At 45.2% G+C, this 27950-nt stretch overlaps 1 protein-coding gene across 2 annotated transcripts; it reads left to right on the top strand.

The window, feature by feature from the left end:
• On the top strand, positions 1–27504 carry LOC143356293 (LIM/homeobox protein Lhx9). 2 transcript variants are annotated; one of them, XM_076791852.1, is made up of 6 exons: positions 1–321; positions 5493–5797; positions 11970–12143; positions 13155–13387; positions 25083–25318; positions 26832–27504. In XM_076791852.1, the coding sequence occupies exons 2-6, from the start codon at positions 5520–5522 to the stop codon at positions 27084–27086; spliced, it is 1176 nt and encodes a 391-aa protein (XP_076647967.1). In that variant the 5' UTR covers positions 1–321; positions 5493–5519; the 3' UTR covers positions 27087–27504. The 2 variants fall into 2 exon arrangements, with proteins under 2 accessions (XP_076647967.1, XP_076647966.1); XM_076791851.1 differs by lacking the exon at positions 1–321 and adding an exon at positions 1035–1195.
• Positions 27505–27950: the final 446 nt, after the last annotated feature.

The following is a 27950-nucleotide window of genomic DNA, read 5'->3' as shown; positions in this document are numbered from 1 at the left end:
CCGACGGGGAGCAGCTTCCCTCGCGGGCAACTTGTCTGCCGTGCAACGGCCGACATCGCGCACGATTTTTCCGAGCGCACCGGCCTAAACGCAGCTCCGTTTTCGCCGCGTTTCCGTTTCCGCGAGCGGGGAAAGTGGCGTCTTCCGGTTCCGAGAGGATCCGTCGGCCGCGAGTGAGAGTCCGTCGACGTAGCCAGTGTGTTGACAAGGTCCGGCGGCGCGGCGAACCGTGCCGAACGACGCCGGCGTCCACGAAGATGACCCGGCCCAGGTGATAGAGAGACCAGCCAGGTGATTGGGGGCCCTTTGGACCGCTGACAGGTAGAGGACACTCGAGCACCAACGAAATTGGATGATCGAGGGGCAAGCCTAACATCCCTCAGCATTTAGCTGGCGTCTTCGAAGCTGATCCTTCTGCCGTCCATTTCAAACGTTGGATTTTAGACATAGTTAACCACCACGGTCCCAGAAGAGTCTTCATAACAGTTCTCCTTCCATCCCCAATCGTTAGAATTTGTGAGCTCTTGTGTGTTCGTCTTGAGAGTCGAGGTCCTCTAAAGCAGACTAGAGCCTTCTATCGTCAACTTTAAACCTTGGAACTTGAAGATAGTTAACCTCGACCGTCCCAGAAAAGTGATAGAATTGTTCCACATCAATTTCCAATCGCCAGAGTATGCGAGTCTCTGAATGATCCCAAGAGCACAATTTTTCTAAGTGGCCCGAGGACCTCTAACGCTGATCCTTGCATCAACCCCAAAATGCCGCTTCTATCGTCGATGTGAAGCCATAGGCCTGGCAAATAATTAACCTCGAAGGTCCCACAAGAGTGTTAGTATTGTTTTCCATCGATATCCCAGTCCCAAAGTCTGTAAATCTCCGAGTATTCCCGAACTTGTTATCTCGAGAGTCCGGTTTTCCTGCTCGATCGGTTCGACAACGTCCCGTCGATCTTCCGACGACCGGCAGCGAGCTGCCGCGCCACGTAGAAGGTTCGGATAGGTTTAGGAGAGATCGGTGTGGCTGGTTCAAGGTCGCCCGAGGGATTCGGATGGAAATAGCCGGGTCCGAGGCGTGAATCCGTGACGCGGTGACGGGAGCAGCCGAGCGACGGCCGACAGAAAGCAGCGGAAGAGACGACGTCGAATCGACGCTGGAATCCGACGCCGCGTTTCCAGCTGGTTAAACGAACGTCCAGGTAGGTAAGAACAGAGCGCCCGAGTTCTATAGGAGGATCGTTAAAATTTCGCGGGACGAGGTATGACGTTCTACGCCGACGATTCGGAAGGTCTCCCGACGCATAAGAGGAGACGGGACTCGCTGGATTATTTCTCGTGTTTTTTAGCCGGCGGCTACCTGACACACCTTTCTCGGAGATCCCGGGCAAATTGTTTAATTTGTGCCGAAACCGGCTGTTGATTTGATGCCGGCTCGATGACGTTAGACAGTGAGTGATGGGATTGGTGGATTCACGATGGGGGCGCGTTCGGGGGTGAAAAAGCTTTGAAGTTGTCATAGCTGACTTGTGCACGCGATTGATGCGACGGGCGGTTGTTAGGGTGTTTGATGGGTTGTGGTGATCTTTGATGGGAGAGTTAGGTCAAAATGGAATGGTTATTTCTTTTTTATTGGTATTTTTGGTTGCTTAGCGGTGTTGACCATCGTCTTCAACCACGTCGTTCGATTTACTAATCGATTTTTATTATGAATTGCGGTTCAATGTTATAAATTACTGCGCAGCAATACGGTAAAATGGATTATTGTATTTCTGTTAAAAAATACGTAACTAAGGGTAAATATAAATAGGTTGCGCCACATTAGGCTCTCGTGCACCTAACACAAGGATAAACCCAAGGTTTAGTCGCAAAATGAATTTATATTAAGAATAACATAATTTAGGACACAAAACACGAAATGGGAAGTTGAAACAATTTGATTAAAATTTACGAAGAGTCACAAGGTAAAAGACACATAAATTTGTAGCAGACGTTGCCGACAAAATTTCCAATTTATTAAGGAACGACCTCTGAACCGTCCAAACATACGATTTCCATTAGTCCTAAAATGATCAACAAACAAAATCCATTGATTACAAAAATACTTTCGTTTCCAACACAAACAACAACACCACGTCGGGCAACGATCACAAACAAAGTAAACAACACCATATCCGAGCATCAATCACAACAAAGTAAACAATACCACATCCGAGCATATCAATCACAAACAAACTAAACAACACCACGGTCGACCATCAATCACAACAAAGTAAACAACACCACATTCGAGCATCGTTCACAAACAAAGTAAACAACACCACGTCCGAGCATCAATCGCAAACGAAGTAAACAACACCACGTCCGAGCATCAATGACAAACAAAGTAAACGACACCACATCCGAACAAAGAACAACACATCCGAGCAATAATCACAACAAACCGAAGACCCCCAAAACCGCGGGAAGTTGGAACAACAAAGCCTGCACCAGGAGACAAAAATCATTGAAACGAAGACAAGGTGCGCGAGCAGTCACTCATAAAGAATCGCGGGGCTTCGGGTAAAGGTGGTTGCCGGTCGATTCGGTAACAAGTAAGAAATTCCACGGGTACAAGCCGGGTACGCCGTAAACCACATGTCCGTCCGTAACCGGTAGGAACAATGAGACGGAATCGTCGTGGTATCGGCGCGAAAAACGAGAAAGAAAGTAAAGGGACGAGGGCGTGGTGGTGTGTGCGCGGGCCCGACGCAACGCCAGAGAGGGAGGGGAAGAGGTATAGTTGTAAATCAGCTCGCACACGTTCGGCCTAATACGTCGGTGACAAGCGGCAGCAAAACGGCGTCACCTTGGTAAAACGAGGTGTACGGTGATTCCAGGCCTCGCGACGTCACCTTCCATTTAACTTACGGAAATCACGTGCGGGCCCGAGAAAGAGAGAGAGAGAGAGAGAGAGAGAGAGAGAGCTCGCAAAGGACGTTGAGTTATTGTGGCGATCCGCAAGGTTCTACTAATTAGCTCGCGGCCGATTCGAAACCGAGAGAGCCACTACCCCGGGAGTCATTCATTAACGGGACAGCAGTCACGAATTGTTTTCATTCATCGGTTCTTGCGTGCGCGCTCTCCAACCTACCGAGAAGTGTCCTGAATGAATGCGGCCCCGACGTCTCTCCTGCAGGAGCGAGTCCTTCAGATCCTCGGCAAGAGGAGATGACGATGACGAGGAGGAAAAAACACCCCGAGCAGGATTTTCACCGTGAAACGAGTGGCCACCGGCTCGAGTGCCCCGCTAAATGCCTGAAAAAGAGGTTTTTCGTGACGCCGCTCTGGGACCGTTTCGCCGCAAACGGCCCCGCGAATCGCTATTAACAAATTACAACGAGTTACAGTGGCCTCCGTCGCGCCGTGGAATTTTTCATCAGTTTTAATCTAGGTTTTGTCGGAGCTTCGTCACCGAAGGTGACTGGTGCTCGCTGTTTTATTATAAATTACGAGATCGGATTTCGGACCATTTTGATGCAAATGGAATCGCTATTAACAAGTTATAATGAGTCACAGTGGCCTCTATCGCAACGTGGAATTTTTAATCAATTTTAATCTAGGTTTCGCCGGAGCTTTATCGCTAAAAGCGACTACGACTTGCTGTTTTATAGAAATAACGAGATTGGATTTGCGACCATCGAATAGCCTCCACGAATCGTTATTAACAAAATTACAATGAGTTATGATTTCCCTAGCACCGTGGAGTTTGTAATTAATTTTAATCTAGATTTTGTTGGAGCTTCATCACTCGACCTATCGATCGCCGAAAATGATCAATACACGCTGTTTTATAAAAGCAATGATTCCTTGGGACTGATTGGATTTGCTTGAAGTCGATTTGTGCCGGAGAAAATCATTTTTCTGTTGGTATTGTCTCTGATTTGGTTTATGTGTGTCCAAACGTGACGAGGAAGGATGTGATTGGTGGCGTCGCAGACAAATTTACGAAGACGGCTTTTCGGAGAAGTGAGAAGCCCGATAGAGCAATTAATTATATGCGTACGCAGAAAGTATAATTCAGTTTTGAAGACTGCTACGATTTATACATTCGGGCGCAAGAAATATAGGGGTCGTAAAACCAGTAGGCGGTGGAAACAGTAGCACGCTTAAACCGCAGGAGTTACGACGCACGGAGCCGAGTCTTTTTAATTCGTAATAAAATTTTCTGCTTTATCGCACCCCTGTCGTTTGTTTAAACATTCGGATCGCGATACGGACCAGCGAAAAAGTATCTCCGTCACATTTCATTTCGCGGTACGGTTGTTCTACCAAGTAGACGATGTACCTGTTTTTAATTGCCCGCGTTGCTTCGATTAAAATTGTTTAAATTATTCTGAGGAACCCGCAAATTCGTTTTAGTCAACACGGTTTTCGATGTTGGCTTTCCGGGCTTTTTCATGGAATTTTAAATTTGATCCTCAGCGGATCTGGCTACCAAATCGTCATTAACAGCTAAATGATCGGCGATGTATACGGTTTTGCCGCTCGGAGTAATATTCTGTACAATTATCGCCATAAAGCTATCGAACCAGATGAATCAAAATGATCCGGCATTCGCCTGCGGTTTCGGAGGTCCAAATATATAGTTACTGTTTAAGTCATCTGGATATTATAGCGTAGCATTGAACTGTATTCGTGGTAATTTTATAGTTTAAATACTGCATTTCTGTGCAAATATATTTTCACTTTACAAGAAAATATTGGGAACAATGGGAGATTTAAAAACGATTTATGTTGAGGTGTTGTGTCCATTAGAAATTAGCATCAGAAATCGTCGTTTATTTGTAACCCTTTGCACTCGAAGCTACTTTAACTCCAAAACGAATCATTTCTTCCGACCTAGAATATTTCCCTGGTATATATTTTTTATTAATAATGTAAAAAGTATTTTAAATAATGATACAGCAATTTTTAGTGCCGCCTTACAGTCACCATTCGAGTGCTAAGGGTTGGTACAACGATTACAACGAAGAAAGAAATTTCGATCTAACATCGTTTTTAAAAATATTTAAAAATACTTAAATCTTTCGTATATGTTGCAAGGAACAAAATTCTTGTAAAAGAACGTTTACAAGCACAATGATTACAAATTGAAAAATGTAGAACTAATCTAATGTTGAAGAGGGTGAGAAATTTCTGGTTGGTTCCAGTTGCTTAATTTCCAGTCGAAGATCAGCAGTTTAACACTTTGACTGCCAAACTAGAAACGTTAAAAATTCCCTAAAATCAAAGTACGTTATTTAATGAAATAAAAATTGAAAGATCAAACGTATGATATTGAGTAGTCAGCCAACCTTCTTGCATTTTACAGATCCTAACCAAATTTGGTAGAATGAATATATTAACGTAAAAATTCATTTAAAAACCTGGCCAAATAATTCCGTCACCCACATTTGGGTGGCGTGGCAGCCAACGTGTTAATTATAAGGAACGTTTACCAGGTGGTTTTGTTTGCAGAATGTCCTGGAGGCAGGAGAGGCCGAGATGCTGAAGGAAGTCGGCTGCGGGAGCAGCACACCCCCGCCAGGGGATGGTGCGATCAGCAATCGTCAGGTTACCACCGGCGAGAACAACAATAGCGATAGCGGCCTCGGTTGCGGGGGTTGCGGAAGGGAGATAGCAGAGAGATGGTACCTAAGGGCGGCGGATCGTGCGTGGCACTGCGGCTGTTTGCGTTGCTGCCATTGCAGAGTCCCCTTGGCCGCCGAGTTGACGTGCTTCGCCAGGGACGGCAACATCTACTGCAAAGAGGATTATTATAGGTTAGTACCGAGCACTCGTAAGAGGATTAAGCGAACGTTGCCTAGGGTTGACCGGAACGGTGTCCCGTAACTCCCTCGAAATCGGAGGCGGCGGAGGAATCGCGCCATAGTAGCCCTCCGAGGATCTCCTTGCAACTATTAACTGACTATTCCTTTGACTACGCCGGCAAATTGGATGCTACACGCTGCCGTTGGGTATTTCGCTCGGAATATTCCCCCGAATTACTCGGTTGCAACATCAAGCACGGTTGCGAGCGCATACACCTGATTCAGAAGAATTTTATCCGCGAATGATTATAACTAGACTGCGGATTTTTATGGGAAATACAAATTTTGTACGTCGATTGTGAGAAGTAAGAGCCAAGTCACGAGCTCTTTGTTTCTTTGCTAATTTTAGTGAGCTGAAAATCGATGCCTCTGCTTACCCATTTTTCACAAATTCGATGGTTCCCTAATCCATAATCATTGCGCAGGAATTTACACACTTCGCTCGGTCATTAAATTCGCTCAGTTCATTGGCACAGCCGCAGGAAGTACGTTGGCCAAGAAAAATTCCGCGAATCGAAAAAGAAACCTTATCGAACATGCGGAGACTTAATACAAAAATAATTGCTGCCCGGTATAGTCGAAATTATCCTCGGGCGAACTACGAAAAAGGGGATGTTTATATTCAAACCATTACCCCATAAACAGTCCGTTCTTCACAAAGGAATACACGTCCGTAACTACGGGCGATATACTTAAAATACGTCTTATGAATCTTTTATGTATCCCCTCAAAGCTGAATCTTCGAAAGTTTTAATAAACGATGCTATCTACATCTCGGGCTGGTTTTTCCAGTATTTTTCTTAATTTAAACTTCTCGGTCTTTGAGCACCAAAACGAGACACAAAAGCCGGAGAGGGAGCTTTTTCTCCGTTTCCCAAGGATTTCTTCGGGTTGTATGCGCGGGGTCTCGCACACGCGAAACAAAGCGAGCCTGATCGCTCAGCAGCGCCATTATACGTCGAATTACCGGGATGACGAGCGGAATTAATGCAAGATCCACCGGTTCCCGGTGGAACCGGGTTCCCGGCCGTACGAGGCTTCCCGTTTCAGTATTTATTGGGGTATCCGCGAATTTGCATAGGAGCGTCCGCCCCGCTCAAAACTCCGGCCCGGACCACACAAAATGTCTACTAATGGCCAACGCGAACCTTCCGAGCCTAGGTAGCCTAACCGGGGACCTGGAATTCCACGATCCGGTGATATACTCGGCCCGATAAAAACACGCGGTCACGATTTCCAGTAATACGCCACCGGGTGACACTTCGTTTTTCGTCTTGTTCCCCCCGAACCACGCTGCTCGACCAAAAATATTCGCACACCCTTTAACCCCACCGTTCACAGTTTAGGCCTGTCGGATCCAAAATACCGTTTTAATTTTCTCTAAACTCTCCAGAAATTCCTCGACGAATTTTTGCATTACTCGCAACACATTTACAGAATCATTACTACAATTATGCATTTATCACAAAAATTAGTAGGGTAATTTAAAGCAGCAGAAAAATTAGATTTTGGAACCACTGTTGTTTCCAACCTATTAAACATATTGAGTGGTGAAATAAGCTTGTGTTTCTCTTCAGACTGTTGTAATTCAGGTAGAAAATTTCTATCCTGCGATAAAAATTTCACGAAAAAAAGTTGTTTGCAGAGACGAGAATACTTATGTGAGTCACTGTACGTTTCGTTAAGGGAACATTGATCGAGAGATCGATCGCCTCGGTCTCGCGCGGCCGTCTCCACGATTCTGCGAGCTCGTGTCGATAGCAATCTAGATAATCCTACTATTAATTTCGTTTTTTACCCGTCCCTCGTGTTTGAACAATTTTGGTGGTCCACGATGTTTAGGACAGTCTTCGTTTTTTCTTTGCAGATTTTATAGAGGAATTTTTCTCTTTTATAGAAGAATTCCGTTTTCAGCTCGGTTAATGTAGGCTGTTCTTTTTTCGGTGAGTAATGCAAAATAAATTTTTCCATAATTGCTGCAGGAAATATTTTTCGAGGCACGCCGCAGTCAATTGTCAATCATTTTTGAACCGGGTATCAATTATTTCCAACGGCTTTTTGTGAACTCCGCCGAGGTTTTTATCAATTTTATTGTTGTATTTTGGCATTTACCTTTGGAGATTGAACGCCGGTGTTGTAATCACGTGACTCTGTTATTGGACGTTGTGTACGCTGATTCGCTTTTCAATTGAATTTATCGCGAATGCCAAAAATTCGTTCGCAAATGATGCCGCGGAACACGATGCGCAGTTATGCGCGCCTGTAGCTACGTTTTTTAATAAATTCAATTTTGAAAAGTCATGGAGTCGCTGACTCAATTATTGAATATTTTCGGGTTGCCAAAACAATGTTTCACAGTGCCGTGTAAAAACATTAAAAAAATACCATGATAATTTAAAAAAAAATCGTTCTCAGCTCGATTGAAACATAAGGCCTCGCCTAATGGATCGGAGGGAACTGTTCTTGCCGATGTTTGCACGTCACTTGATCGTTTCAGCATGTTCAAAGGCTGCATCCGCATAGTCGTGTATTGAGATATTAAAATGGAAATTGCCGATGACTGAAATTAATTAAATTACAGGCCCAGATGTCGCACCAGGTGATGATGTACGGTGTATTAAACGCTGTAAAGTTGTGTTTTTGCTTATGAAAATGATGTTCTCGTTGAAATTCAGAGCGCAGCGAGCAGGTACGGGCGAGGCGGAGGAAGCACGCGTTGCATAATTCCCCGGGAGTCCTCAAAAGCGTGAGAACCGCCTCCGTCTCTTTCCATTTCCGGCGTCTTTCTTCCTCCCTCTGTTGGCCGCGTTAAGCGGATTGAAATTGTTAAATTGACGAGCTTCGACGGGGAACGTTAAATATTCAATCCCGCGTATGAATTATTCACTTCGGAAATATTACCGGCCGCCGGTGAATAAACGTGACCGAGGTCTGAGCCTCCGAAGCTGCGCGATCGCGCGAATCAATTAACGAAAAAACGAAAAACCGTCGACGGGTATTAAGATATGTTTGCATACCGAGAGGCAGGATTGTTCGAAGAGGTGCACGAATAACCGGGAAACGAAAATTGTCGAGGTCCGGCAGCCATATTGAATGCTACCCCTCTCACTATCCCTCCAATCGACAAATGAGATCGGGTTCCGATTGAATGCATAAAAAGCGAAAAACAATTTAGAAAGATTAAGTAATGTTTGCGTATGCGGGGGTAAGATCGATTGATAAGGTGCAGGAATAATGGAGAAACGAAAATCGTCGAGGCCCAGCCGCCATATTGGATACCACTATAGTTATCCCTTCAATGGAAAAATATGATCCGGTTTCGAATTAATTAACGAAAAGCAAAAAGTAAATGATAGAGATTAAAATATATTTTGTGTACTCTTCAAGGCGATTTTTTAAAATTGTAACGGAATAACAAAGAAATGAAAATCGTCGAGGTCCAGCCGCCATATTGGACACTAACTCTCTAGTTATTCCTGCAATGGAAAAAAGATCAGGTTCCGACTTTGCAACGCTGTAATCGTCGCCTAATCAACGCCACCTTCTGAGCATTCCTGGAACGATATAATTAAAGGGCGCAAAGGGAGTGGGAGTTAAGTCCGTCACAGGGCGTCCCACGTGGTTTAGTATGTTGTTACAAGCAGAAAATTGAAAGGTTCTCTCTTTTTTTTTTTTTGATGAATTAGAGATACGCTAACGAGTGCAGTGTACTTTGCATTCTGCACCGGGACTCTTTCCATTGATGTGCAAGCATTTAAAGAAGCTTCTGGTAGACATTTTCCCCTGTCGGTTTTCTGTTTGAACATTTAATTTGTTCTGCGACTTGTTCGAAATATATAACGAACAAACAGTTGTCATTCGTTAAATTTTTATCACTAGATCGCAAAATAAAAGTTTTCTGCGCCAATTGCAAGACGTAATTAAATTTCTTCTTGAATACTTTTAGCACGTTGAAAATACTATATCTTCATTGTACCTGTATCTTCATTACCAACCCATTTTCATTATAAATGTATAAAATTCGCAGTAATAATCATAATACATTGGAAAATCGTCTTTATTACAGTCCTTTCTCGATATATGTCGCAAGTACCTGGCTGATAAAAGTCGCAGAACTATCCCTACTACCTTGGGTTACACCCCGTGAGGGTTCTCAGACGCCGAGGAGTGTGAACATAATACGGGTCGGGTACGACGTTCAGCGTGGATCAAAGAATAGTATCTCCTAGACGATATATGTCGCTGGCAAGACCCGTGTTGCTGACAATAATCGAGAAAACACTGTACTTTCTGTAGGCACGTTGCTGCATCTTGTATGCAACTAATGCAACAAAAACTTACGAATGCATTATTTGACCGTTTCAATTGTCTCCCAACCATTTGAAATCAAACTATTAATTATCTATTCGTTACTCTCGTTGAAACACCAGCCAACCCAGCGTCACGGTGCTCTTTGTCCCTCGTGTCTGGATGTCCCCGTAGAGCATGGTCTCCCCTCGTTCAGCTAGGGAGACATAGGATTCCGAGCGAGGGTGTAGAGCGCTCGTAGAGACCGGTATTCCTCGAGGCTGGAACGGCTGCCAGTTCGTTAGAGAAGAATACAACCGGCTCTCTCTCCCATGCAATATGCAACGATCCATATCCAGGCCAACCCCTTTGTCTCTATTTGGTTTTCGCGCTTCGGAAACTGTAACGGCGGCTTGATCGTCGACGGCCGATATCGGAGGGGAGGCCCGCAAGGAACGCCGCAACCATCCCCCCCCTCCCCACCCCATCCCCTATCGTCTCGCGCACCTACCTCGGCACGCCTACGCTCGCGCAAGGGGGTTATGGTGTATTGGTGGAAGAAAAACGCGACGGAACAGGGGGAGAGACAGAGAGAGAGAGAGAGAGAGAGAGAGAGAGAGAAAAGGGTGGGAGAAGAGCCGGCATTGTTCTCCGATTTTGGTCCGAGCGGATAGTCACGAACAACGGGGGTCACGTGCGCGAACAACGGGGAAGCGAAGAGGCCCCGGCGATCGATGAATTCGAGCGACGATCGGGATCGTTGATTTTGTAATTAGGGGATTCTACGAAGAACGCGTGATCGGGTAGTCGCCTTGAAGGAACCCGGAACGACGGCTACTCTGAACCTACCCGGGAGAGAGACAGACAGAGAGAGAGAGAGAGAGAGAGAGAGAGAGAGAGAGAGTATCTACCCGATCCAACCCGATCCGAACCCGCGCCGTACCCGAGTGCTCCCGGGGAATTGAAACGGTTTGATTGGTGGCTAGATACCGGGACGACGTGTACTCTCTGCGCCATCCCATTGTTGAGTCTCCGCATGGGTCTCTCTCTCTCTCTCATCTCTTTCTGTCTCTCTGGGAGCTCCGGATGTCTAACAATAAAGGGACATTGAAATTTTCATCGCTCTGGCCATGAATTGCGTCGTCCTCCTTCGGTTCTTGTTGATGGGAAGATAAAGGATTTTCGTGGATGTGATTATGATAATTGTACGGTTCACCTGGATCTTGTTCTTCCCCTTCCGATGTCGTTCATTCGTATAAAAGTTAACAAATAGACATTCTCATTCCCAACGATTTTCTGTGGACACCTTATTTCATTTTATAAATGGAAAATGAAATTAGTACTGCTTCAAAATCAATGTAAAATGGTCAGGTTGCTACTGTACATGTTCCCTTTAAATTTGACGTCGTAAGACGTCGTTTCAAGGGGTTACACATCAGAAACAGAAAATTCAACTGTTTCACAGAAAAAGGGCGAGCCTTGATTCCAAGAGCCGGTTAACAAACATGAGACTCTTCCATTTGTGCTACATAGAATTTGCCGAACGCGTCATAGAAATCTCTCGATCCACCAGATTTTTGTCATACGATTCTCAAAGGAAGGAGTTCTCGATATATGTCAACAACACGGGTCTTGCCAGCGTCGTGTATCGTACAGAAGACATACCCGTGTTATGTTTACACTCCTCGGCGTCCGAGACCTCACGAGGCATACCGCGCGGTAGTGGGGATAATTCCGCGACGTTTATCATCCAGGCCTCGGCGACATATATAGAGAGATCACTGTATGTAGACATTGAAAACAGTGTTCACTGATATAGTAAACGATCTTTTTGCAGGTTATTCGCCGTCTCGAGGTGTTCCCGTTGCCGAGCGGGCATCTCCGCCTCGGAGCTGGTGATGCGAGCTAGAGACCTGGTGTACCACGTCGCCTGTTTCACGTGCGCCTCCTGCGGCACCCCGTTGAACAAGGGCGATCATTTCGGGCAGAGGGACGGCCTGGTTTACTGTAGGTGAGAAACACGAGCCGGAATTACCATCCTCCAAAGGCCGTCTCTTTGTTATCAACGAGTTTGATGACGAGAGTGACAGAAACACGAGCCGCGTCGCGTTCGCTTTTCGCGCGCCGAGCTTATTATCGTTCTCCACCCGTAATGACAGCCCTCGGGGCCCCGGTGAATCCGGTCTTTAGAATTCCGAGGACACCCGACGGGGTTATCGTGGCTGAAACGCGAAAGATGAAGAAGAAGCGTCGCGATGCCGAAGCGATGCTCGGACGGATCGATGGGGACGTATCGGTGGGCGGCAGCGCTTATCACCGGACGTCGCGGACGTTTATTAATCCACCGACTCGCTGGATCTTTGATGGGAACAGATGGACGAGTAAGGACGAATGACGTCGGTTAATTCCGAGAGTTGCATGGTGCGTCGAGGATTGTTCGTACAGCGAGATTCAAACTGTAAACCGCGAAGAAATGATATTTCCCTCTTGCAGTAATCAGGGTTGTTTATAATAATATATTGGTAACGCTGAGGTGGCTGTTCCTGATACTCTGGCCAGGGGCAACGAAAGTGTCGAAAATTGAAGCGAACGGTCGAATTTATTTAGATTTTCCACTATTTTTCTTGTAGAATTACCTCGAATAAGGAAATTCATTTCTAAATCAAAGTTTGTACAATGAAGACCGGTAAATAGATTTGTCATTTCTTTCACAAATTTAAATAGAACGCAAAAAGAAAAATGATGAAAGTTCGGCGAAAATTTGCAACTTGAAGGCTTTGGTTCGTGAAACGCAGAGGAAGGAAGGTTGTCCTTCCCCGAAGGTTAGATAAAAGAGAAATAATAAAAACGATCTCGGATCGGGGATCCATCGATCCGATCGAGCCGCGTCCCGGCCATTAGTCTGTCTCCTCTCGCGAGCGGGATCGCGTTCGCTCGTTCATCGAACTCGGAGGATAACGCAGGGTCGCCACTGAAATACTCGACAGCAAGGTTCACGAATGACGAGCTGGTCGGTCCCAAGACCTCACTATGAGTTGCTCTGCTGCGCGGGGGATTACGGGAGCGCGACCGGAAGCATCGAGGACATCGGATCGCCGGGAGTGTCGCCGCTTCCGGCTTATTACAGCGCCGCGGAGCAGAGTCCTATCACCTCTTCGGGAACGGTGCAGAAGGGCAGGCCCAGGAAGAGGAAGCTGTCCGAAGTGACCGGGTCCGAGCTGCCCGTCACCATGAGGCTGGCTGCCGGAGCACTCGGTGAGTAATCCTCGAGCTTTCTTAATTGCGTCTTCTTGCCGCCATTCCTACCCTTCCTTATCATACGTCCCTCTGATCACGGAATGCTCGACATCACATTCCGCGATGGGTTTTACCTGCCAGGTATCGTGGGCAACTTGTAATCGTGGTTTTCTGTTTTAACAACTCCTGACGGAGGTGTTTGGATCTTGTTTCATTTCTAACACCGATTGATAATTATTTATTCATGATCACGCGTCGTGCGTCCAGCTCGATACATAGATCAATAACACGTGAAATCGATATTGTTCATTCATATCGCACTCTTCTCTCTTTCTTACACAAACAAGTGCATACATACTCACGCGTTCACATTCGTAGTCATGTTTACATGCATGATAATTGTCACACGTGTTGTACATTATTTGTTATTGCCATTTTTAGGAAACATACCGTATAATTTTTAATGTTTCCTTCTGAATAATTCGGAGAAGAATTGTTCTTCGTATTTTGGATACAATTTTGCACACCTAACAGTGATTATAAATCAATGCTAAGTTACTGACGGGACGCATTAACCATAACAATAATTCAAGAATTGCCTGTACCGCCGCCGGTCAAACAACTGGTTCCAGATTTTTTCTTTTACAATTACAGGGACGATAGAGGTGCGTTCGTAAGACAAATTTTGGGTCTAAATAAATTCAATCTTGTCATTACCAGAAGGCATTTTCTACTATTCAATTTTAGTACTTGGTACGTTTAATTCTAAATGACTGACTAGCAAATAATCTACGTGGATTGCGTGCCTCGATGGGAAATTGTTGATCAAATTTCTTTATTCAAGCACACATTACAGTAAAAATCGTACAGTGTCTGAACAAATTCAGTCTCGTCATATCGCTTTCAGTGTCAAAAAGGGTCGCTGATTGGAGCCATAAGCGGCCCCACCACCGTGTCCAAACTATCATTTACAATATAATGAATTCTCGATATATGTCAACAACACGGGTCTTCTCGAGGCCACTCGAGCTTCTTGGCCCCTCACGGGATATACCGCGCGGTAGTGGGGATAACTCCGCGACGTTTATCATCCAGGCCTTGGCGACATATATAGAGAAAGAGACCGTATTCCGCGCGTCATATAAATATCTCTGCAACGCAATTACACGTTCCATTTCCTCCGTTTCCCTTCGAGCGAGGATCGCAAGGACCGGCGGTTTACTTCCGGTCTTCTTCGGCGGGCCCAATTTAAATCGAGGCCAATTTAAAACGGACCGGGCAGAGCTCGCTGCGGCATTTGCCAATGCGAACGAGTTATTTATTCAGCTCTCGAAAAGGAAAACCGTTTTCGAGAGCGTCCACGGACCGTCCGTCGTCGATCGCTGGGCGTCGCGACGCTCAGGTCGCGCAGTCGCGGGTCCAAGAATCAATTAGGGTACCTCCGAGCTGGAACTGCGACAGAAACGTCGATGAAAAATATCTGTCGAGCATCAGGACTCGAATGTGTCCTTCGTTGTCCCTACAGCAAAGCGGTACCAATAGTTTCATTAATTTATTAATACCTCGAACGTTCGGTCAGCAGCTTGGAAAATTCCACAAAATCAAAACGATGCGTTGAGTGAAATCAAGATTATAATTTTAGGCTATACCATGCTGAGAATACTCTTCAGAATTGCCTGAATTTAACAACTCTTGAGTACATTTTCTGCACCCGATAAATTGACGCCGAAAATTCAATTTATAAATCTGGACAAAAATCATTCTCAGAAGTGAGAGAGATGTGGCCCTCCAGAAAACTTTGCTCTGTGTGTGTTGCTTCAATGCGAACACTTGTGTCCTAAATCGATGGACCGTGTTTAGGGCTTTATCGTCGCTTTGATCGTAGGTCGCAGCTCGACCCTAGACAGCCGGAAGGCGGAACGTTGAAGAATTCTAACCGTATGGGTCTGCAAGAGAGAAAAGAAAGAGAGAGAGAGAGAGAGAGCCTAACGAGGCGAGTCGCGAGCAATCTGCGCGCGATATTCGCGGGTCGCGATCCTCGAAAGCTCCGGCAAATGTTTGCACACCGAAGGAGCCCCGGCCATTATTCTCATTGCTCGGCAAATAATGCAACTCCCCCGGCTAACCTGTTCGATTCGAGGGTTGGCCGAGGAGCCCGGCCGGTCGAAAAGAGACGGAACACGATTCAAAGGTAAGGTCAGAAAGAGAAAGACCGACTCGCAACGACGACGGAGAAAGAGGGCGGAAAGAAAGAGGAGAGATCGCGAGCACCACGTGTTCCCATGGCTTTAATACCGATGTTTGAAAGCACACCCCCGTTTACCATCCGGCCCAATTATCCCTCCGGCAACCCCTTCCATACCGCGTTGTTTCACCACTGCCAATTACACGTATTTGCGTCCTCGAACCGCGAGAGCCGGAGACCGGATTCTTGCGAATTCTTTATTGTTCGCGACTGTACCAAGTGGTCCAGCTGTGTTCCCTTTTCTCACCCCTTTCTTTCGAAAGACATCGGTAGACCGTGGATTTCTATGCGAAGTGAGAATGCTCTAAGTTACAACTAGTAGTTAAATAGAAACGTGTTTTCTATCATTTCTCTCTATATGTCGGCAAGGCCTGGATGATAAACGTCGCGGAATTATCCCCACTACCGCGGGGTATACCCCGTGAGGGGCCACGAGGCTCGAGAGGCCTCGGGTATGTCTCCTGGACGATACACGACGGTGTCGTTGACATATATCGAGAATTCAGTGTATCCAAAAATCGCAGGTAAACAAAGTGTCAAAAGTGTGTTTTACCACACAAATTTTTGGGAAGCTTTATTCCAGTACGGTGCACAGACGTCTCTGAACTGGCTGGAAGATTGATAACAGAATTATTAAAATATTTCTACCGCTTTATTCTTCGCACACTCATTTTTGTCAGGAATGCGTAAAATCCACAGTCTAGTTTCCGCTCTCCTGCGATCGATGGTGTGACACTGTGATCCACGGAGATCCAGTCGAGAATACCGGTCTTCCGGGAAAGGGTTGCGGGCTTCAGAACGACGGAGATCTCTTTGTACCCCTTAATGAATTCTGTTTTTGAGGAGTTCAACGTGGCTCCCAGGCTTGAAGGAGTTAACCGTGCTCTTTCTTCGCTTCGGATCTACCGGGAAAGAGCGTTTGGATCTTTCTTGTTCGACCACGGGAAAGTTCGTTCGGCTTCGGGTGTTAAAAGGCCTCCGTGCTTAATGAGCTGCTCAAATTGGGCGACGAGAATGTCCTCCTATTGCGAACACTCGCTGCGAAATTCTTAAATTGTCTTTTTAAGCAATTCTTCCTTCGTATTTCTACAATTCCTTCATACTTCTGCGGTGTTTGTACTTTCTTCTACTTTTTCTGGCCATTGCTGGCAAATTAATGATTTGCTTGAAAAATGCATCGTCTTCTTCTTCCTTCATTTCGTATAATTGTTTATGCTCCTCTTAAATACTGTAAAATATTTTATTTTGTTCCATACGTCTTGCGAGATGTACTTCTTTAAACCTGAACTGACTTGAAGTGTAAAACAAAAATGAATGGAGCATCAGGGGCGTACAAGGGTTGAAATTTTTATTTTGAAAGTGTTCGACGATTTTCACACGTTGTCAGTTAGTTGTCAAGTAAAACACAGCAAGTTTTCGAGTAAACAAAAATTTTCGGCACACCAGATGAATTTCTGACTAACGTGTAGACCCTTATTCGAGGTTTCCATTCGTACGTTTATAAAATAGGTTGTTTCTGGATCATAACCGACAACGTGAAATTCACAAAAATAAATATGGAATATTTTTTAACAAGATTCCATTGGTCCCGTCAGCAAACTTCGGAGCAATTCCCGTTGGTAAAACTGAATCGCTGCGATTCCGCGCGCGGTGAAACGCCGGGGAAAATATTTCCGCAAGAAGTCGGCCGCGTTTTTCTCCCGGTGGCGGAACCAGTTGGACATCTCGGTGATTTTTCAACGTGAGCAGCCATAAGGCTTGTCGCGAGGGTTTCCAACGGCCGGGGGACTTATCGCGGTCGCAATTCCAACGATTCATCGAACGCGCCCGGCGCGGACGTCCAGACAAGGAATAGTTCCGAGGGACCTCTGGACCGGCCCGGTTGCAAAAAGTGTCCCAATTATATATAAAGACAATAAAACGCGATCCGGTCGGCCGGTTCCCACCCCGTCCTTTCGAGCGGCGCGTCGCTTCATGGACGATTTTATGGCTGTTGGTCGTAAATTCCTCCCGGTAGTCCGAGAGTGATTCCGCTTCATCGCGCGTCGATTATAAAATACAAGGGTCAGTCAAATGTTAACCGGATTCTGTGCCGTGCAACAGCACGGTTCTTATCTTGAGCAAGACCACGCGGGAAGTTCAAGTACGCATGTACGATACTCAATCCGCGTCGTGGACTAATTCTACTCGATATACGTCTAAAGCACGGGTCTAGCCACGGACATATATCGGCCAGGATTCTTTGATCTATGACCTTTGAGCGACCTTACACTCCTCGGCGACTAAGGTCCCTCAAGCTTCGAGGTCCCCGCGGCAGTGGGGGTAGTTCTGGGTGTAGACTTTTATCGGCTAGGCATTTGGGACATATACAGAGTAAATTCTGTAGATAGAACGATAGATAAAATCGACTTCCATCGCATAATTGTGTGGCCAGCAGATTTTCCGGCAAAATAAAAATTTCCACCATCAATTACAAGGTACTGGAATCGATTAAGAATTTGTTTTCTCCGTTAGTAATTAATTCTAATAAGATTATGATAACTAGGCTGTGGATTTCTATGCAAAGTAAAAATTGTTTGGATTAGTTGCTAGAGATGGGTTCAACGTTGAGTTCTCTTTCTGATCATTTTAAGGAGTTGGAAACAATGCAAATTAACAACTTAGATCCTTGATAACCCCGGAATGAAATCCGACAGAGGCCAGTTCGACAAACGAGAGGGTGCTTTGCGCGCGTTAAATGAATTTATCGGTCGGCCGACGCGCGAAATGAACGCGTTGATTTTCGGGATCATGTTCCGCAACACCAGCTCTCCGCGGGCCAGTTAGCGTCTCGTTAAATTAACATTTGTCCAACGTCCGTCGCGTTTGATAACGACCGATCCCCGGAGCTGGGGGAAATTAGGTTGTTTTTCAGATCGCGGTTCCACCCGGAAATCCTCTACACGTGTCCAACATTTTTTCTGTTCTAGATTGTTACGGAGGATCACGGGTATAATCGAAATTGCGCTCGCGTTGCGTACGCTATTGGCGAAACGGTTGCAATCGCTTGTTTCCGGAAATTCCTGGACACGGTCAATCGTGTTCCGGTTGCAGGCTGAGGATTTTAGACGATGGTTGTCGTTGTTCTTTAGGGGAATTATTTGTCGGTGGTTTTGTTTCGGTGATTTGGCAATTCTGGGCGTGTTTGTTTTCAGCGATTTATAAAAATGTTTCGGTTTTCGAAAAGATGATCTCGATGAGACAGGCTTGTATATTTATTTAACTTTCTGCTGAACATGATGTGTCTAAATAATGATGTTACTCTGAAGAGAAAAAAGTGTACCAGCAATGAACGTACACGGACAATATAGATAATTGTCAAGAATTTCTTGAAATTTCGGAATGCACATAAAAATTGTAAAAAGTCGACGCAACTAATTCAATAACATAGAATTTAAAAAGTTAGGCTTCACGTATCCGTTGCTCGTTTCATTCCTCGGAAATTCTCGAGGCTCTGGAAAGAGGTATCTCGCTCGACACGCGAGTACAAAAAATCTAAACAAATAACTACACTCATAAAGAAGTTCTTCGAGTGAAAAAAGCGGCTCGGAAAAATCGGAGAAGATGACATAAAACGTATCCAACAATCTCGAACAACGGAAAACCGTCCAGAATCATGTCGCTAAATACTTGAACGCAAGAAGTATGCGATAAAAAAGGTATCGAACGAGTCTTCATCCCCGACGAGTTCCTTTTCGAGCCTGTGCAAAAAGTGATCGGGCATCGAGCGCTTTCACCTGCTGGCGAACTTCCTCGTTAACCGTCTAGGAATCGAAAAAACATTCCGAATTTTTTCCACTCCCGGAAGAGTCCGAGAGGTTAGTCCGGCGAGCAATTTCACCGTGTTCGAAGGAGCTCGCAGGCCGAGGCAAGGCGAGGCAAACCGAGGCGAGGCAAGACGAGCGGAGAAAAGGCTAGGCCCCGCGGACAGTGACAGATGGGTATCGGTGGCGAGATGCATCGATTGGCCGATCTGGCCGGAAAAGAATGCTGCCGCGGCCAATACGTGGCCGCAGCCAGCAGAATGGCCGGCGAAACACTATAATGCCGCCTGCGTGCGTTTCTTGCTAGCCCGGCCGCCCCGGCCAGGCATCAGCTTTGCTTCGGCTTCGGCTTCGGCTTCGATTTTAGCTTCAGTTTTAGCTGCGGCCCAGCCCGAAACAGGCCCAGGAATCTCCGCGTGATTTCGGCTCCTAGCCACCGAGACCTGACAAATTGTAATCTCATTCTTGAAACACGAATGTTGCCCCAGCCAGCAGAATGGCCGGTGAAATACTATAATGCCACCTGCGTGCCTTTCTTACCAACTTGGCCCCGTCCCTTCGGCACTTTCGCCTTAGCTTCAGTTTTAACGTCGGCTTTAGCTTCAGTTTTAACTTCAACTTGACCGAGACTGAGGCTTTAGCTTTGGCTTTAGCTTTGGCTTTGGCTTTGGCTTTGGCTTTAACTGAAGCCGAGCCGGAGGCTAAATCAAAGGTTCTAGCTTTAACTTTGGCTTTTGCCGATGCTGACGCTTTTCCTTCGGCTTAAGCTGCGCCACAGGCTGAGACTGACCTGATGGCTTTAACTTTGGCTTTTGCTGAGGTTTCAGCTTTAACTTTGGCTTTTGTTGAGGCTTAATTTTTATCTTGGGCTTTTGCTGAGGTTTCAGCTTTAACTTTGGATTTGCTGATGCTTTATTTTTGACTTTGGCTTTCGCTGAGACTGTAGCTTTAACTTTGGCTTTTGCTGAGGCTTTCGCTGAGATTGTAGCTTTAACTCTGGCTTTTGCTGAGGCTTTCGCTGAGACTGTAGCTTCAACTTTGGCTTTTGCTGAGGATTTCGCTGAGACTGTAGCTTTAAGTTTGGCTTTTGCTGAGACTTTTGCTGAGACTGTAGCTTAAACTTTGGCTTTTGCTGAGCTGTAGGTTTTATTTCTAACTTTGGCTTTTGCTGAGGATTTTGCTGGTACTAGCTTTAGCTTTGGCTTTTGCTGAGCTTAAGGTTCTATTGTTAACTTTGGCTTTTGCTGATTCTGACACTTCAGCTTTGGCTTAAGCTATGGTGAGACTGAGGTGTTAGCTTTGGCTTTGTCTTTTGCTGAGGTTTCAGCTTTAGCTTTGGCTTTTGCTGAGGCGGAGGCTTTATATTTACCTTTGGCTTTTGCTGGGGCTTTATTTTTAACTTTGGCTTTTACTGAGGCTTTATTTTTAACTTTGGCTTTTACTGAGACTTTAACTTTAGCTTTGGCTTTTGCAGAGGCTTTATTTTCAACTCTGGCTGTTGCTGCGACTGTAGCTTTAATTTGGGCTTTTGCTGGAGTCGAGGGTAAAGTTGAGGATTTGACTCGGGTCGAGGTTGAAGCTGAGGCTGAAGCCGGTCCAGAATCCCCGCGTGATTTCGGCTCCTATTCCGGCCCCCGCGAACCTGACAAATTGTAATCTCATTCTTGAACCACGAAATGCCCAACAAGCCATTCCTGGACGGCCGAGAGCAGACGAGACGAGACGGCCTCGTTTCGCCGCCAGAACACGGCGACTTCGCCTTGGGAACCAGGCCAGTTTCGCGAAAAAAACTTGCGTACTCCTTTTCCAGGACGCTCGGCTACGTTTATTGATAGAGCTGGTTCTAGGGAAAGCGATTCCGCGGCTACGAGCCCTGGACTTTCGTTTCCGTGGGAAAAGAGTCTGTCGCTCTAGGAAAACGTTCGCGATTATCGGATGATTCATAATTCCTCAGGAAATCTTTCTTTTGGTATATTCAGTCTGTTGAAGTCACCCTTAACAATATATCTGTTGCTCATTTTTTCTCTCTGTTCACTTTTCTGTTCTTTTTTGTGTTTTATTTGTGTTTCCATCTTTCGTCGATGTTCCAGGATTATTTTCATTAATTCTTCGTCGAAGAAATTCGAGCCACAAATAGTATGAGTAATATTAATAGTATGACAAATAGTATGACAATATTATCGAAAAATTCTACTTCCAAGTCCTGGATCAAAACATGCCCACCTACCACAATTACAAATATTAAATCTTGCTGAGAATAATTAAATATTATTCTGAACTCGATATACACCGTTTCCCCCAACCCGTACATCAACACAGTTTAGCCACATCTTCATCAACAACCTTCATATCAATTTCCCACAACAAATCACCAATCCTATCACCCCCAATCCCATCAAACACCATCCCCTATACACACCCCATCGCCACAACAACTCAAGAATCCCCTAGCGAAAAGTGTCTCCCGCAGGATCACCATCCGCGGCTAATTTGTCCCGGTAAAATACCAATTAGGAAGAAGTCCAGGCTTCCGTGGACAACAAGAAAACCGCTGTCTCATCATTCTTATCGATCGCCGGGATCGATCAATACCTTGCTCGCCAGCAGACACGATCATCAATTTGGCCCGGATACGCCTAACGTCTCTTCGACTCCCCAAAGATCCAGGGAACGGGACAGGATTTTCCGGAGATCAATCGGTAACAAAAATCCGTGTCGTTCACCCTGAAGAGAGCAAAAGGACGAGCCGGTGTTCTTCTCTTTTCTGGATCGCGAGAGCCGGAGAACAGCCCGTCGTCCGCAGGGAATGGAAGTTCGGGACAATAAACAGTAATGGCGGATACGTGCTCGGGGATTTACTTCTGGATGACTCTCTGCCTCCCCTTCGCCCCTTCTTCTTCTGGTTCTTCTTCTTCTTCTTCTTTGCAGCTTGAGGCCTCCAGAGCCCGTTCCTCCTGGTCCGCGGCCAACAGCAGAGTCCCGGGTCCACCGGCCTGTCCACGAACGTCGCCGGAACCCGTTCTTTCTCTCCATTGAATTCAATGGTTACCCTCGTCGTCTTATTTATTGGATGCGTTCCTTCGCTCCGGCGCGGCGCGGCTTGCAACGGCACTGCAACCGTTGCACTCGATGTCGAGAACCGAGCCGCGGACGCGCGGTTACGTGCGCGGAAATTCGTTTCAACCCGCCTCCCTACACTCCCGTGACATCCGCGCGATCAATCCAAGAATTTTTCAATCGATTTTGGGTGCTTAACAAATTTTTGGATTACTTTCTCCGCTCCAACCCTTCGAGGTCGAGATCCTTTTGGAATATTGCACTGTATCGTGCAATTCTTTCTTTCGAAGAATTAAGTTGCACATACAAATAAAATTGTACCTTAAATACAATTGTAAATATTGCATAGGAAATGTGTATTCCTGTCTTGTTGTTCGAGTTGTGTTTCAGGAATTGAATTTTTCGGTATTATGCGCAATTTTGACAAATTCTGGAGTCCGTGAGATCCGAGTTGTCGAGGAATCTGAAAAATTGTGTTTCCTGTTTGGTATTCTCCTGCAGATTGACGTTTGAAGAATGCAATTGACATTGCTCGCTAATTTGAAGAATCGGCGAGCCCGCGGACTTCGAGACGAGAGGACTCTCGTGTACTCTCGTAATAGTACCTGAAACTTCGAGCACGTTTTTATGGAAACTATGGTTTTCGGATTGTTTGATATCTCGAAAACCAATCGGCCAATTCACTTGAAACTTTCCAGACTTTTTCAACAGGCGTTCTACTTTCGCCTCGAACTAGGACTGATTCTGAGTGGATGCTCGGTGGGATTTTATTGCGAGCGAATTTTTCGCGGAAAAGTAAAATTTTTTAATCCGTGGAAAATCGATTGTTCCTATTTTCGGTCAAAATATAATTCCATCGCATAAATCACCAATTAAAATATATGAAATAGAGACCGAAGGATCCGGCAAAATTGTTAAAATTTCTCTTTTCGTAAAAATACGGAAAATCCGCATCCCCGCTAACACCTAATCTTACATCATATTTTATCGTAAATTGTCCGTCATGATCTACGAGTAACACCCGATTAAATCCATCGATCTTCCTCGCAATGCTCGCGGGCTCTTCGTTTGACTTTATAGTGTTGATAAAGGTTCGCCAGGGGAAGAAGTTTATGATTAATCTAAGAAAATCGACTAGCCAATGCTGGTCGCAGTAATGATTCGAGAGTCACGCGGTTTTACTATTGAGCCGAGAAACACAGTTCTACGGAGAAATTTAATCTCCCGGCATGATCATCGTCGCCGTCGTCATCGAGTTTATTAAAAGAGGTTAGGCCGCTCGCGCGTGTATGGCGTCCATACGGCGCTGGCTTTCGCGTACCTATTACAAAGATTTCTTAATCTGATCGGCCGGGAGGACGCGCGAAAGGAGCCCGGTCGTGTCTGTAAAAAGACCAGACAGCAGACAGAAAAAAAGGCAGGCGTCGATCGAACGATACACGCCAGGCTCGATCGTAAATGAGAGGATTCCTCCCGACGATCGTTTCTGAATGCTTGTGATCCATCAATCGATACTGCGACCGGCTATCTAGTCGCATCGAACGATTTGCTCCTCGGCGACGCAAAAATTCGGCGGAAACCCTGTCGCCATATCGTCGGACAATTTATCCGCATCCAATCAACTAATTCATTCGTTCCGTTAAAATGATGCTGATTTTATTGTATTCATTTAATTCCATTGAAACAACGTTCATTTCTTTCTGTTGGAACGATGTTCATTTTATTAATTTTACTCTTTTTGAAGCAGCGTTTGTTTCATCTGTCAATTCAATTGTATTGAAAGAACTTTTATTTTATTTTATTACATTTTTATTACGTTATTACATATCTTATTATATTTTATTAAAAATCAATTCCGTCGAAACAACGTTTATTTTATTGCAATAACGTTTATCATTCTATAACAATTGCTTGCGATCGTCGTGAATATTTGCATCGTGAAGAATTAATTGGAGGAATTCCAAGGTTTATTCTGTGTTTAATGTGTTTAATTAATTCGTCTTAAATAAACGATGCTTAAGATAGTTTATCTCACTGGTTATTCAGCATGATGAGAAACGTTGGTAGAACAGTTAATTTTTATTGTTGCCGAATGTAGGAATTACTGTAGCAAGATCGCACAGTGCGATCGTCAGTTGTTCGTCGTAAGTAGAAACAGTGTGCCACAGACAGCCGCGTCAGACAAGTTGCGATCTGCACTCCGTGCGTCCGAACAAATTTCAAACTTCAGTGAACGAAAACACAAATGTTCTATCATTAGTTGTACAACCATCACGATTGTTTATTAATTCGACATCTTTCGTATCGCGGTTTATAAAATTATTGGACATTGATTTCCGGCAAAATGAAATCGTCCGTGCCGCGTTGTCAGATTAAACGATAAAATTCGAGCGTTCGCGGTTTATAAAACTGTCGGACATCGACGGAATGGATGAAACGGCAACGTTAGGTTACACCGTCTGGCCCGAGGTAGTGAGTTCCTTTTTTAGAGATTGCGGAGGTTGAAGGGGGCCCGGTTGAGCAAACAAGAAGCGAATTTTCGCAACAAATATGTCTGAAACGCGAAGGGGGACGAGGGTATTGAATAATGGAGGACATTTTGTTGTAGAGCTTCTCCATCCCACCGAACTGTCTTCGTCCATGGAATCCCTGGCCGCGTACGACGCGTCTGTCGGGTCACCTGGCCCCGTGCACCAGAGCCAACGGACGAAGCGAATGCGAACGAGCTTCAAGCATCATCAGTTGCGAACGATGAAGAATTATTTTGCTATAAATCAGAACCCCGACGCGAAGGACCTCAAGCAACTGGCGCAAAAGACCGGGCTTTCGAAGAGGGTGCTTCAGGTAGGGCATCAATTTCATTTTCAATTCTCCTTTCGTTCGCCAGTCCCTAAACATTAGGTTGTCCCAAAAATTGATTTTCCATTAACACAAAAATGGAATTGCTTAGACGCTATTGTCATAAAATTAATACCACTGAATATATCAATTTATTAATTCCGAAATTAACTAGATCATAATGCGAGGTGAAAACTTTGTTATCAAGTAAGCAACTATTGTTACGAATAACGTAAATTTAAAGCAGTTTTTTGAGCGAGTTATTTGAACGAGATGAAGCTCAGAAAATAATACAATATTAACGAACAGATGATTGTGTTGTTTCGACATGCTCGTGTTATTTAACAATATTAAACGAGTATATTGCGAAAGAAACTTTTGGGACAACCTAATCGTATCTATGAGCAAACTAGTTAATCTTCCAGCTCTCCAGAGTATTTCGCTTTCGTGTAAGCAATTAAAATTTCAGATTGTTGTTTCTTTATTACAGCCAATCTTCGAAAGATTGATGTCGAAATTATAATGCCGCGTGACAAATGTTTCTGCGCAGCCGCGCCAGCTGCCGGTATAATTTGTTAACATGCCTTTAATGATTCCGTTTTGTAAAGGGAACTTTCAATCAACGCCTCCGGGCGAACTTGCGAAACTTTCTTTGGTGGTTCTACGGCTTGTGTCTTTAGCGGAGAAATGATTGGATTATTTATTAATGTTATTACAGTTCAATTCGATTCCAATTACCGCACATTTCAATTCTACAACACCAAATATTCTAAACTCCCAAAGACTTTAATTGCACCCTGAGACACTCCTGAATTAGTAAAATAATAAATAATTTTGCTTCTGAAATTATTGTACGCTCCCGTCCATAGGTATCAGGACACTTTAATTTTTGCAAAATTGGCTTTGCTGTTGTCATTATTTAAACATATTTGTACGTGGGACGAATATGTGACAAATTTTCCTGCAATCGACGATCTGCTTATCACTCATGTTTTCGTGTTCGAACGTTGCTGGCACAAGAAAGATGTGCACAAAGTATGATTACGATATAGGGTGAGGGACCCAATTACTATGGGGGTGCCAATTACCTTGCTGATATTAATTATTCTTATTTTTAAAACATACCGAATATTAAAACTTTTTAATATTCACTTTTTTAATATTCATTATGCTTTACAAATAAGTGTAATTAATATAGGCACAGTAATTGGCAGCCCCACAGTAATCGGGTCCTTCACTATAGGTATTACTAAGAGCGTTTTAAGCATTCTCGGTTATCCTAATTAATGCTAAAATTGTGAAAGTATGGGGCTTGTACTCAAGAACAGTTTCCGACTATAGCTCACCTTAGTAAAATGTTAGCATCAGCAATTTTTCGTAAAGATTCAAGTGTCCTGTGGACAGTTATGGCGCGCGCATCTTGTTAGGACCGGAGCCAAAATTTGTAGTCTAGCGGATCAGATTCTGCTTCTAAAAAATCGAAAATTTCTGGTGACCGGTCGAGTTCTGGTTGGTCCAGGTCTGGTTCCAAAACGCCCGCGCGAAATGGCGGCGGAACATGATGAGGCAGGAGGGCAACACGTCCGCGAGCAACGTGGGGTGTCCTGGGACCCCTGTGCCATCGAACACGGGCGGTTCGCCTAACGTGGGACCGGCAGCGAGCATCCTCGGGGACAGCAACAGCATGCCGTCGACCTCGATGGAGGAGCTGCACGCTCTTCATCACCTACATTCCGGCGTTTCCTCCCAGGTCTCGTTCTCCGATCTTTACTGACGACGGCTTGAGATGGAGGAAGACAGCTACAGCAGCCTTTCCAGCCATCTTGGATGAAGGATCGAACCCGGGAGCGTTCCTTCGTCTTCGGGGGTCGACTTTCGACCGTCTTTCGGTCAAGGGGGGAACAGAGACGCTCTTTGCACGCGACCTACTCTCGCTTCTCTTTCGATTTTATAACGCTCCGGAGGTTCACGGAGAACTGGACTCTGATCTCGACGATGCTTCGGAGAGGACGACGCACAGTGTTCCTTCGATTTTTCACGGGGATTCCCTCGCGAACAGGTGAATCACGGGACAGGCTCGATACCTGGTGAGCAGATCGAATTTTTGTGAGACGCGATGCTCGGAAGAATCGTCGTTCACTTTGACCCTTGTACATATCTCTGATTCAAGGTCACAGAAGATCATTCACTCATTTTTCCTTCGAGTTCTAACGACGAACAAATCAAATGAGCACATATCTTCTATATTTTTCACTTGTACAAACCAAAATACACAAGTGTATCGACACTCTAAATAGAGTGCATTCAGAGAAACTCTTTCCTAAAACGCAAGTAAAATTTATTTGCGACGTTTTGCGGCAACCAGGACCAGAAAGCGTTTAATTTCGAGAGCGACGACAAGTCATCGGAATCATTCTGATCGATGTCATTTCTTGGAAGTCGCGAGACTCCCCGCTCGCTCGGACAGCGATCGTGCTCGATGGTTAACGTTTCAACTACAGATTTCCCGGTGCCGGACGTCAATCACTTGTAACAGGAACAAATGACTATTCATCAATCACGGGAATCATTTCGAATAACAAACAGCCCCGTGGCAACGGGCCGCTCAATCAGTCGATAGGAGCGAGCGGAGAGTCGA

Source organism: Halictus rubicundus, chromosome 8 (assembly GCF_050948215.1).
Source record: "Halictus rubicundus isolate RS-2024b chromosome 8, iyHalRubi1_principal, whole genome shotgun sequence".
Taxonomy (NCBI): domain Eukaryota; kingdom Metazoa; phylum Arthropoda; class Insecta; order Hymenoptera; family Halictidae; genus Halictus; species Halictus rubicundus.
This window is presented reverse-complemented; position numbering and strand designations above follow the sequence as displayed.

What these genes read in the sequence shown, in the direction of transcription:
- LOC143356293 (XM_076791852.1), top strand. Translation starts at nt 5,520, where the DNA reads ATGCTGAAGGAAGTCGGCTGCGGGAGCAGCACACCCCCGCCAGGGGAT. An exon ending in TGCAAAGAGGATTATTATAG is followed by an intron (nt 5,798 to 11,969) that starts GTTAGTACCGAG and finishes ATCTTTTTGCAG; the next exon opens with GTTATTCGCCGTCTCGAGGT. An exon ending in GACGGCCTGGTTTACTGTAG is followed by an intron (nt 12,144 to 13,154) that starts GTGAGAAACACG and finishes GTCGGTCCCAAG; the next exon opens with ACCTCACTATGAGTTGCTCT.